The 12,664-nt window shown below is 36.0% G+C and overlaps 1 protein-coding gene across 5 annotated transcripts in view; it reads left to right on the forward strand.

The window, feature by feature from the left end:
• CGNL1 (cingulin like 1) overlaps window positions 1-12,664 on the forward strand; it is a 60,055-nt gene that overhangs the window by 26,963 nt on the left and 20,428 nt on the right. For all 5 annotated transcript variants that reach the window (XM_032990335.2, XM_032990334.2, XM_032990336.2 and 2 more), the window contains 2 exons: window positions 10,527-10,733; window positions 11,051-11,155. In XM_032990335.2, coding sequence (XP_032846226.1) covers window positions 10,527-10,733; window positions 11,051-11,155 — 312 coding nt within the window. The remainder of the gene's footprint in view (window positions 1-10,526; window positions 10,734-11,050; window positions 11,156-12,664) is intronic.

The following is a 12,664-nucleotide window of genomic DNA, read 5'->3' on the forward strand; positions in this document are numbered from 1 at the left end:
TTGGGTTATAATAAATAGTTCCATAAAAACATTGTCTTGATAGCACTAAAATAAACAAATTATATTATAGGAATTACTTGGGCATAAGAACTTCATTACGCCCTTGTGTATACATCTATCCATAACTCATCTGAATCTCCATCCTGAATGCCGTGTCTGAGTCTAGTCTGTTCACCTCAAACAAGATACACAGCAATTGGAAAACATTTAGATAAGATGTTCCAAGATCTCAAATGCCACTGGTGGGTTTTTTCTTTCCTCTGCTTGCCTGAGGCAGCCATTGCCATGTTGTAATAACACCTTTTGTTTCAGTGGTAGAAGCTGGTTGATAACTGATCTAAAATGTATACAGAGTCATAGAATAGTGGAATGTCTGGTCTGAGTCAATGTTTCCTCTTTCATGATCTGCCGCCCTGGTCTGCTTTTCCCCCCTATCCCCCTCCCTTTATTTTTCTGCTCTCCTTTACCAGTCCTCTAAAAGCTTGTGGTCGGTCCTACACAGATGAGGTGGGGGAAAGAGAGGGAGGGTGCACAGACAGAAGCATGATGGTGAAAGGAAGGCTGCAGGCACTCCTTACATAGGCATTGTTATTGGAAACATATTTTAGAACTGTATAATGGAATATCTGGGAGACAGGTTTCATTTGTTTTGCTGTGTCTGTTCTGTGCATGGAAAGGAAGTCATTTGGTAATAGCATCATGCATGTTTTTAGACAACCATTAAATGAAATACTGGACAAATTATGGAATATTAGCTGTGTTGTCAACAGGAATAACAAACATGCTACAGAAGTGCCCTGAAGATGTAACTTGGTGACTTTGTCTTTGGTGCTAAAGCAAGCTTTTTAAGTTCCACATCCTCTGGTCTTTCATTTCCATGTAATTTACTCCTCCATTTATTTAGTGGGCACATGAGTGTGTTTGGATGCAGAAAGTACCATGAAACTACAGCTGAATGGTTTTTATACTGAATGTAGAGTCAAGAAAACCTTTGAGCAAAACTGTCCTGCAAAGTTCTAAACAAGAAAAAAAAAAAAAAAAAAGAAACACAAACACCCCCCCCACCCCAACAAAATCTGTTTTGTTTGTAATAGTCATTTCACCATTGTGAACCTTATTCAGCGAGGACAATTTCAGTCTGTGTTGGGAAGGGGGGTTGGCTGGTTGTGGGGCTTTTTGTTTCTGAAAGTTGTCAAGAGCCTGTGTAGTCGGATACTGCTTCAGTACCATCAGGAGGATCTCTAATCAAAGACAGTATATGTATGTTCAGGTGGTTTGTTCTGTGAAAGCATATGTTTGTTTTTGTGTGCGTGTGAAGTGTTGGACTGTTTAAGTCCATTTGTTAGAGTACAATGTGAACACAGAGCTAGTTAATATTTTACTGTAGTCTTTGCGACAACTTCTGATCTTGCAAAAACTGTTAGTATAAGCCAGTCTGAGTATGTCATGATACATAGCTGGGAGGATAATTTTACATTGATACAGCTACTGGTTGAGAGGTTAATACTTTCCTGGCTCTGGATTTTGTAACTGTTAGGCCATGCCTATATTGGGAAATTTTGTTTAATACGCTGTGTCTGACAAAATAAAAAAAAAAAGGGTGCATTCTCAACTTTAAAATGTGGGCATTTGAATCTTTAGTTACATCTCATAAATGAAAACGTAAATAGTTTTGGAAATAAGGATGTGATACCATTTAGATCAGTGAAAATGGCCTTATAATAAAACAGGTCTTATCTCTAAACTGTCACAAGTGAATAATTTTGAACCAGTTAATCGAATGGCTCTAGCTGAAATGGAAGGAGAGACAGTCTGACTTGATTGCAAATTCGTGTGCTTGCTTACTGAACAATCTCTTGAAGTACAGCTGAGGATTCAGGTTGGTTGTGGTGTACCTCACTAAGAGGTAAAACCACACTGATCCTTTTAATAGGTAACTAATAGTAGTTAACTTCCAAAGATGTAGCTATGTGTTAAAGTAGTCTAGGCCTTATTTTGAGATGATGGGAAGAATTAATGTAATCACTCTAGGGTAGAAAGGCAGTAAGTAAAGCTGTTGCTGTTTAGTTTCTTTTCCAGAAGCTTGGGTTGGTTGGTTGGTTTGTGGGGTGCAGGTGGGAGGTTGGTAGCTTAATACTCTTATTTTGCTTTTAAGGAGTTTTTGCATTCCTTTTTTAGATGTATGAGATTTTATTGTCCATGCTATCCAATGTTATTGTATTATTCACCCCAGGGCTTCCAACTGCTTTAAGAAACAGTATCTGAGGTTAGAAGAATTGCCTAAAGGTACACAGTGGGGAAAAATACCAGAACTACAAACAGAGCTACAGAAAGAAATAAGGACCTGTTATTTGCATTCTTGAGCTTGAAAAACTAGATGACTATACCTGAATAATACTGATTTCAGAAGCAATCTTTTCTGAAGAGCTAATAAGAATTACAATTAAAGGGCTGTCCCTATGTTGAGACTCACCATGTTTGTCTTTTCTCCCTGGGTGTCAGTCTTGGGGTGTAGTAGGTTGGTTTTGTTTTTCTTTCTTTGGATATCACCTGCATGTTACCTCATGTCCGGTTGTTTTATTTAAATTTTATTTGCTTATATAAAAAAAGGAAAGTAAAAAACAATAGAAAGGGATTTGATATCTCCATGGCTTCTATCCCCTCAGGATCATCTGAAGGAGCTGGGTAGATCTAAAGCCACATGAAACTTTTTACATGTAGTTTGAAGTTAAACTACTAGTCCAGTATCAGCCAGGAACAGAATGAAGTGAGCAGCCACACCATTGCCTCTTTTTTTCAGGAGGTTTTGGAAGATTATCATGTCGTTTACTTTGATTCTACAAGTATGAATATAGAAAGAATATCTGAATGTCTGTTACTTCCATTAAAAAAAAAAATTAAATTTGTGCTCTAACTCATTTTGAATGGAGATTTATTCTTTAGATTTGTACTTCAAGTATGGCAATTAAGGAACAAATGGTTAATTGGTTGAATTCAGTTTTACTCAGTTGAACTTGATTCTGAAAGGAAATGTAAAGGGTTTTAGAAAAATTGGCTGAGTTGTGCCTAATAAATGTTGAATCTAGCCAAAATTTAACAATTCTAATAAGTTGTGAATGAGGTATTTAGCTTCCCCTCACTTTAGCTCTTCCTGTATTTTGTAAAAGGACTCTAAACGTCCCGTAGTGTGCAGTCACTGCCAAAGGGGAATTTCACCAACTGAAACACTGAAGTCAGCCAAAACCATTTTTTAATGATAAGTTACACAACTACTCTGATGTCTTTTGCCGGTGTTGAGGGTGTGGTAAAAAAAGGTGTGGAGCCACAGAACATTTTCTGCATTCCTGTTCAAGAGATTTTTTTGCTGTATTCAGGTTGAAATAGAATATTGTATTTGCATCTCAAGGACCCTGTTTGTGTGTTCTGTCCAGTTCCTTTGGGTTTACACAGTAGTGAGTGGTGGGAAGGCTTTTGATGCCTTTTGTAATAAGAGCTTCGTCTCTGATTTTAAACTTTGCTTGCACCAAAGTTGAGTGTAGAGTAGTATATGTTTGCTTTACCGAGATTTCTGCAACAAAGGAGGTAGAACAGTATTTATTGCTTTATTTAAACTTGGTCTTGACTAATTTTAATATATTTTAAAATATTTTGGGACACATATACAACTATATACAAGGACACAAACTCAAACTTTATTAAATTAATTTCTTGTTATGCAAAACACCTGAAAGGAGCAGGATGAGAAGTGAGGGGTTTGAATTTCACTGCTGAAGTTCCCTTATGGAGAATAACTTCCACAGGATGAAAGCTGAAAACTAAATGCTGCATGTATGTGAACTCCAGAAGCTGTGACTACATGGGCTCAGATAAGCAGACCTATGCTAGGTAAAACTTTATAAATCAGATGTATGTACCAATCCAAATAGTACACATATAATATGTGCATGTATTCTTTCACTTCCTTCTCATCCGAGTTAAAGTAGCTTTGCACTCATTTAAACACAATGTTAGAATATTTCATTTATCAATGTTTTTCAGACTTTAGTCTGTTCCTGAACTTAGTACATGCTGTTAAAAACTTCTGAAGAAAGAATTATCTTTATTATTTCACAAACTTTTCTCAGAATACCTGCAAGCTCATGAGTAATGTTACTCCCCATATTAAGTATAGGGAAGTAAGAGATAGAGAGATTACTGTCAAAAGGATCCATTAGTTGTGCATCTTCAAATTGAGCTACCTACATTAATGTAATGTAATGTTAACCATTGCATAGTCCTTGATACATTCAGGGTACAATTTTTGCTGACTTCATTTGCAACTGTGCACTTGATTTTGGAAACCAAACCCCAGTGTCTCAAATCAAGCACCAAGGAAACTAAGGACTGTGCAGTTATTGGTCCCCTCTGGCAAGTTTTGGTTGAATGAGTTGCCTCAGGAGCTCTTTGGCAGAGACAGAAGTAGACTGTAGATTCTCTAGGGCTGTATTTAGGTACCTTAGCAGGGAAACTATCCTTTCTCTTACTGGGTCACTGATGTCTGCAGCACTCCTTTATTTCTGCAGCCTCTTTCAATGTAAACTCTTGATGTGTTCTCAGTCTGATTGACTAATCCTTTAAGCTTCAGAATTAAAATATATGAGAACTATTAAAAAATGTCAGTGGTTATTGACTGCCATAGATTATTTTCCTCTATGTATGATCCTTTTTTTGTGGTCAGAAACAGATTTTTTTTTTTTGCAGTGGACCTTTCTTTTAGGATTTGATAACTTCTTTTACTCATGATTGTTTGAGTCCACTACTAGCCTAATAAGTAAAGTTACTGCATGTTCACTGTGGCACAATGACAATGTCAGAATGCAGAAGCTAATCTTCAGGCAGTCACAGAGAACTTTGTGCTGTGGAACCTAATCTTTACAGTTATTTTTTCTTTCTTCTAGACAGGCTTCTTTTTTCAGCTTTTTCAGAAATTTGCAACCCATTTCCAGCTTTTTTTTACCTAATCTCTGTAGTTCGTCTGCTGCTAAGACTTGCTCAGTCTTAAATCATGAGTTTAAACATAAGATTTGAGAAAGTGTAATAAAATATTTAATAGATTAAAAAAATAATACATGGGGAGAAGATATGAGTGTGTTTAAGAAGTCTGCAAGGATGTGGATATTAAGAGGAAGGTATTACTCCTTCAGAGATTAAGAGATGGAAATCTGAATGTGAAACAGGCCAAACATAGGGAGCAGAAGGCACTGAATGCCCTGCAAGACACAGAGGACAGACAGATTAAAAGGAAAGACGGAGCAAATGCAGGCAAGCAAACATGACAAGAAAAATACTGTAGGGTTTTAACCTTATATAAATATAATTCCATAATATAGTAAAAAGTTGGTTTACTAAAACATACTGCCACAACTAGCAGTTGGGAGTAAAAAGAAATAAGCATGTTTTATATATAATAGGGAAGAAAGTGCAGTCTTGGAATTGAGATACGTTAATCTTAAGATCCAAAGATCCCACTTCAATGCTTGATATAATTTTTTTTTCACATGTTTTTTGGGGGGGGAGTTGGGGTTTTTTGTTTGTGTTTGTTTTTTTTTTTTTGTGTTTGTTTTTTTTTTTTTGTTTTGTTTTTTTGTTTTGTTTTTTTTTTTTTTTGTTTGTTTTTTTGTTTTTTTGTATGGCAAATATGTCTGAATATACAGTATTTCATTCCAGATTTTGTTTTCAGGAATCTTGTTTAACCAGTTTTGTCTGTTATGTGCTCTGTATGTGTGAAGAAGCTGATCCACAGTTCTGTGAACTAAAGATAATTTTATATTAGCAATGTGTTTGTTAATGTTTCATATTCAACTTAAATCATTACTTTGTGACCCTTACCCAGTTCTGTTATCATGGGTTAAATTTATATAAACTTAGTTTAGATTGCCAAAACTTTACCAGCATCCCCCCAAATATTAAATGAAGCTATGTAAAGGATTCATGAATCATTAACAGGAGTGATTAATTGATGTAGTGTCATTAAGCCTTAAGGACCTTTTGTTAACTCCTGATGTTTATGCGCAGCACCGTCACAAGTCAGTCATGTGTGGGCTGAAGGATATGGATCCACAGAACAATCTGTACATGTGAGTTCTCCCTGACTGACTTTTTTCCTCATTTGTACTTACTAGCTCTATAGTGTTCAGTTATCCTCATCATTCTAACCCACTCTAATTAAATGCTTTTGCAAACAGCTTTCAACTCCTTTTTTGAATGTGTGAGCCAGTCACTGAATTTTAAATGAAAGCTGTGCTTTCTTGCTACATGTAGACAGAACCAAACAGAATAGGATTACCACTGGCTGTTAGCAAATACCATCTGTTGTACAGTTTAAACTGTCTATGCTGTTGCCACTTTCAGTTCTAGCCTATGAAGTGCAATAATTGGCATTCCAAATTTATCAATGTACATAGTAATTTCTCTGTAATTTCAGTGCAATGGTTTTCATATTTTTCTGCTGGCATGTTTCATTAGGGGACTCATATGGAGAATATCGTGGGCCATCTCTAGCGACAGAGTGGTAAATTTAACGTAAGGTCTCTATGTGAGTAATATTGCCTTCTCGTTGTTTGGGGTTGGTTGAGTACACTGCCTGTGTGGTAGGGTTCTATAGTCAAAAAATGCAACAATCTATTTCTGCTTCAGCAGTGTCTATATATGATTTGATGGCTGCTGGCCTGAACCTTGTGTAACTGTTCAATAAATGGATAGGGATCTCTCTCCACCTGGTTCTACCCTAGTGGTATTACTACAAGGTCTGTTAGAACTACATTTTGGTGCTTGTTTCCTTTGCATATTCTTTCTAATGACACCTAGGCTCTTTTCTGTCATGTTCGCCTGTCCTTCCAGGAGAAGACCTGTAGGGAGGTAGAAGGTGACATGGGATGCCAGATAAGGTTAACAGTGGAGAATAGGAGAAGAGAAGATGCATGGAGATTTTTCATACCCTAAATTTCTGTGGCAATATGCTACAGAATATAGCGTGTGTTGCCAAAAGCTATTATAATCCAGAAGCTTCATTTATGTCAGTGAAGAGCTTTGTCTGCAATTCTCATTACACTGGGAATAAGTGAATATAGGCTTTCTTTCTATCTAAACACAGCTGTGTAATTTGACTCTTGGAAAAGTGATGCTATGTGTGCATTTTGTACTCAAAGAACATCTAAACTGTGTGGTTTAACTTAGTTTAAATTTTACTATCAAATTGAAGATACTTGTGCATTGTTTTTTCTAATATCATCCTGAATTACATCCTGAAGGTGATCTTCCATGCCTTGTATGTATAGAACAATTGTGTAAGGTAAACTGATAGGGTAAGTACTCCTGTGTGTCTTTTCAGTCTTATCTGAAACATGTTGAAAAGATGTTGAAACAGTAGTATACAGTGAAATGTGCATTATGAAGAAAACTACTGCTGTCCTCAGAAGATACATTAGAAAAATGCCCACCCTCCAACTACAGTAAAGTTCCCCCCATACATAATAAGAGAGTTTTCCTACCATCTTGAAAAAGTGTGTGCATGTATATATTTATTGTTGGTATTTTTTTAAGATGTACCCCTTCCAGGTGAAAGGAATTTTGTACTTAACATGTTAGAGAATTTGTTTGGGAACAGTTCATTCATATGAAAGTGTAACCCTTGTAATGATGCCAAGGTCATTAGAGACTTGTGGAGATCTGCTGGTTAAGTGCTGCTCACTCAGGCAGTTGGAACTTCAGGCAGGTTTTACTTACATACCTCATTTATTACCAAGATTTTAAATTAGTTTAATAAAGATAATAGCTGCAAGTTGCCCTTTATACTTCTCTGTGTTTTATATATATTCACCTAGTATCTTGCTAGCTTACTGAAATATAGAGTGAAAAAGGAGAGAGAATACCAGTTTAATTTTAGTGACTGGAACAGTATTTGAAGGTACATATAGCAAAAAGCAGGCTTGAGCAGATCTCTAGATGTGACTACATAAGTGTAGCATGAACTTTATTTTGAACCCGTTAGGTTAAATACATGTGTGTGTATATTTATTTATTTATGTATGTAGATCTGGGGGTTTTGTTTGTTTGTGTGTGTGCATGTGTGTGCACACGTGTACTTCTAAGTAAATAATGCTTCCTGTGCTGGGAAAGTAGAGCAAACCATAGTAGATGAGGTAGTGGAATCTTCAGGTACAGTGTGGGTCTGCTGCAGTCTTCTCTTACTGTGTAGCCCTGTGTAGGCGGTTGGATGAAAAAGTACAGACAAATCAACATTCCTTTCACTGAACTCCCCAGCATGCCTCAGCTGCTTTCACTCAGCTCCAGAAAGGGGAAATGAGACAAAAAGGATCCACTGGTGGAGTGCTTGCTAATTAGTAAAACTTTGCTGTATGCAAAAAGCTAAAATTAAAGGAATATATAAATGCTATTGAAATTTCAATATGTGAGAACTTAAAGTATCAACAGAGATTTATTTCAGAGCTTTTAACTAGTCGTGCACTTAGAAGAACAAGTTTTTTCAGTATTTTCAAAAGACCAGAACTTGTCAGCCTGCTTATGCTGCCAGTTTTTGTATAATAAGTTCATTGACCCCGCAGACAGTCTGAGTGTTCTCTGAGTTACCACTTTATCAAACTCATTTGCATGATTTTTGAAGCTGTTGCTTGCTAGAAAACAATCTAGTGAGAGCACACTTTGTAAACACCCTTTTATATAACTTCGCTTATTCCTTTTGGGGTTAGGGAGGGGAAAATCGGGACCTACAATCAAAAATAGCATAACTGAAAAGTGATTTTTTCATGTTTGGTAAGAAACTATTTTGTGAAATGTTTTATGCAAAGTACTCTGTAGGATTTATTCTGTTTTCACCTAGATAACATTTTTGCATGTGAAATTGTGTTTATGCTTCAGAAATTAATGTGTAATTACCTATTGTCACCAGATAATATAGAGGCCAAAGGTATAAATGAATTCAAAAAGAATTAGAAAAATTAATGGATGATACACTGATGGAGGAAAAGCAGTGAGATCTGGGTGTGCGTAATGGGGAAAGGATTGCCCCGTAGTTGTTCTTCCTGTTTTTGTCCATAAATATCAGCTGTGACCACTGGAGAGAATACCGGTCTATATTGACTCATGTCTGTTCTGGTGTTCTTACTATTGTTTAAGATCTTACTGTAGAAGGCAGTGGGCCTATATATGAGATCCAGATCTTTGTACAGAGTATTGCTTTGTATCAAACCCTGAATGCCGAAGAGCAAGAACCACAATTTCTATCTCAGATTCTTTATGTTCTTTGGAGGGGATTCTGACTGACAAGTCAATGAAGAGCAAAGATTAAATCCTTCCAGCTCTTTACTTCACAGAATTAAATGTTTACAAGTACATACCTGGTCTGTATTATAGTATAACAGCATAGATAGTATAACAACATAGACACATACTTCCACTCATGTTTTCCACAATAAATGGTAGGGTGTTTTAGAGAGGGTAAGTGGTGATACTAAGGTGATGATTATCTCTGAAAAGTTCCATGCTGCAGCCAGTTGCTCTGCCAAAAAAAAAGATAAATATCACCACATATGATAAATTGTGATGAGTAGCTTATTATAATTTGTCTTTGTTGCTGTATGTTGATTTGAGTTTATGAAAAAATACAAAGTCTATCTTTTTGAATACATATTGAACTCAGTAGCTAAGGTCTTTCCATCCTCAGGCAGTGACTGAAAACCAAGCAGAGCTTCTACTGGGTAAGTACAGCCCCAAGTGTGGGCTGTGTGATGCAGGAAGAGCTGCACCAGTACCACTGTAAGGTACTTCCAGTCTCTATTGCTTGTTCATACCTGCTTACTGTCTGTTCTTCTGTGCTGGCATGGTACTTTTGTGGGACCATGTTTTGAAAGGGATTGGGGCTTTTTTCCAGTAACACTTTTCCCTCCCTCCATATATTACAGTTGATCCTGTTCCCTAAGCTGATTTACTCTGAAGCCCCACAAATAGCTGCATGGATGTAGAGTGTTGTATGTTAGTGCTTGGAATAAGCAGTGGGGCGTAACCGCCTCAATTTTGTGTTGCTGTGGAAGACACTCTTCATCAATACATTCTTCCTTAAAGGTCCATATGGCTTTTGATGTCTGTTAAATTTTTTTACGTTAAATTTTTTAGATTACTTGGAATTACCGAACAATGGGATTTGGTAATGAAAATATTTTAGGGCAATAGAGAGGAGGATGTTAAGGTGAAAATATGTGATGGCAGGCATGAGACTGTTTAGGTGTTGTATGTTACTTTAGCATGTAGGTATGTCTGAAGAAAAACATGCTCCTTGTGTATTCTCCCACAGAAATATGAATAATAAAAATGCATGTTTGTACTGTGTACAGACTTTAAGTTAAATCCTTTGTTGATGTTTTAATGTTATATCCTAGCTATATTTGCCATAGTGCTATACGAAACTTCTGTTGGAAAACAGCATCAATTATTACTATTTTTTTAAACATGACATAATTTATTTTCACTAGAGTGCTGCTCTCCTTGCCAGTGAAAGAAATGCTGCACAAGAGGTGCGAAATAGTATACAAATGCAAGTCAAAGAGCTGACTGAGGAAAATGAACAGTTGAAGAGAACAGTTGATGAGCTAGAGAGTAAAATTGAAGAGCTGCACAAACAAATTGATAATATGAAAGGAGAAGACAATTCAGTGAAGGAAAAAATAAGGAGATATGAGGTAAGGAAACAAGCCCCTTAAATAGTCTCCTTCCTGTTGGAAAAGGATATGTTGTAGAACAAAAACTGACAGTGAGGAGGATGGGTAACATCATTGTGAAGGCTAAGCAAAATGAGCAGGTTGTCAAGAAGCAAGATACAGTTTGCTGATTTGTATAGGAAAGATTTCCCCAGTGAAAACCAGTGTAAAATCAAGTCACAGCTTGGAACAGGGGAGATTGATGATAGGCCAGGTTGAACATACTTTATAGCTCAGTCTACTTGTCAGATTAAAGGCCTTGCCACTATTTCTAAATGTATCAAATCATATCATTTCAGGAAGAGAAGCAACAATTAGAAGAAGCTTTGAAACATGCTGAAAAGGAGGCAAAAGAATTGGTAGTGTTAAAAATGTCTTTAGAAAACCAACTAGAAGATATGCAGGTAAGAATAAGAGCAGTTTGGAACATTTACATTTTAAATTTCCTGGTTTTTACCTGACTCACCATTGCTTTCTGCAGAGTAACATCTCATTCTTTTTGAAGTACACTTTGTTTCAAAGTCCAGACCTCACTGCAGTGTTCAAAAGTTTCCTGAAACCATCATCTAATTAAAACTATTTTCTTGCTAAAAGTTTTTTTTTTTTTGTGTGTGTGGTGTTTTTTTGTTTTATTTTGGTTTTTTTTGGTTTGGTTTAGTTTTTTTACTTCCAGGGATCTGCAAAATCTCAGGGATATTAATCGCAAAATAAAGTGCCTAAGGTTTTATAAACCTGATTTTATTATTTTGAATGATCATGGGTTTTTATTTACATGTTAAAAGAATAAAAAGTTGTACTTGGATATAAATAAAAATACTGATAGTAGACAAATATCAGGAAATCGGCTTCTCTTTTTATTTTTTGCAAACCTGTCTTGATTGCAAGTGTTGCATGGAATTGGTATATTTCATCACTAAACCAGAGAAATTTAACACATATCACTAGGACTTACAGTCTCCTAAACTCTGTACAAAGTCCTCTTTCCACCTTGCTCCTTAGTTTACCCAGTATCCAGGAAAGGATATGCTTTCTCCCAGATTAGCCCAGATCTTTATCATGTGGAGAATGCATCTACTTCAGAGCAGTGGAGAGGGATGTTGGCAATGTTGTGTGTGAGTAAAGACGGAATGAAGATTCAGATGTTTAGTAAGGAGATGAATGTGTATACATCTTAAAACTCTTCTTATTGATATCATATTCTGTATCTGAAAAAGTTGCAAACCTAATCTTACCTCTTTGTAATTCACATTTTACATGTACTGAAGAAGCAGCTATTTCTACAGTATCAGGTAGTTTAGAATTCTTTTAGTTTTGCTTCTAGAAGCAAAGTTTTTAAGTGATTCTATCAAACAAATCACTCAAAAGTGAGACACATGTACATTACTAGCAACTCTTTTTAAATTGAACAGATGTTTTCCTCATGTTGTCTTCAACACAAAATTGAAAATGAAACTTGTCTATAAGTGGATTATAAACCAAGGGAAGATTGTGTTAATCGGCATGTCTTGTAGTGGTTAATTATGGTAAAAAAAAAAAAAAAAAAAAAGAAAATGCTATGTCTTTAAAATGGGATGTGCCTCAAGAATATAAGGTTTTAACAATATGGGTAAGGAAGTTTTGTTTCTATAAAATGATATTTTTAAGTTGATGTTCCTTGTAGTTACATCAATAAGTGTTTCATATGAGGCTTTGGGTCAGTTGTGTGGGGTTTTTGTTTGTTATTGTTTGGTTTTTTTATTTAAAAACCTGTTTATCTCTTCTACCTCACTGATTTTCTAAATTTGCTTGCATGTATTGCTGATAGTATGCACAATCACAATAGATGTCCCATTTCTCATCATTGGCTTACATTTAGCACTGTTGTCTAAGAGCTCCCTTCTATCACAGTCTGGCTTGACCTTCCTGCACAACAT

Source organism: Tyto alba, unplaced genomic scaffold (genome assembly GCF_018691265.1).
Source record: "Tyto alba isolate M040663 unplaced genomic scaffold, T.alba_DEE_v4.0 Super-Scaffold_41, whole genome shotgun sequence".
Lineage (NCBI taxonomy): Eukaryota > Metazoa > Chordata > Aves > Strigiformes > Tytonidae > Tyto > Tyto alba.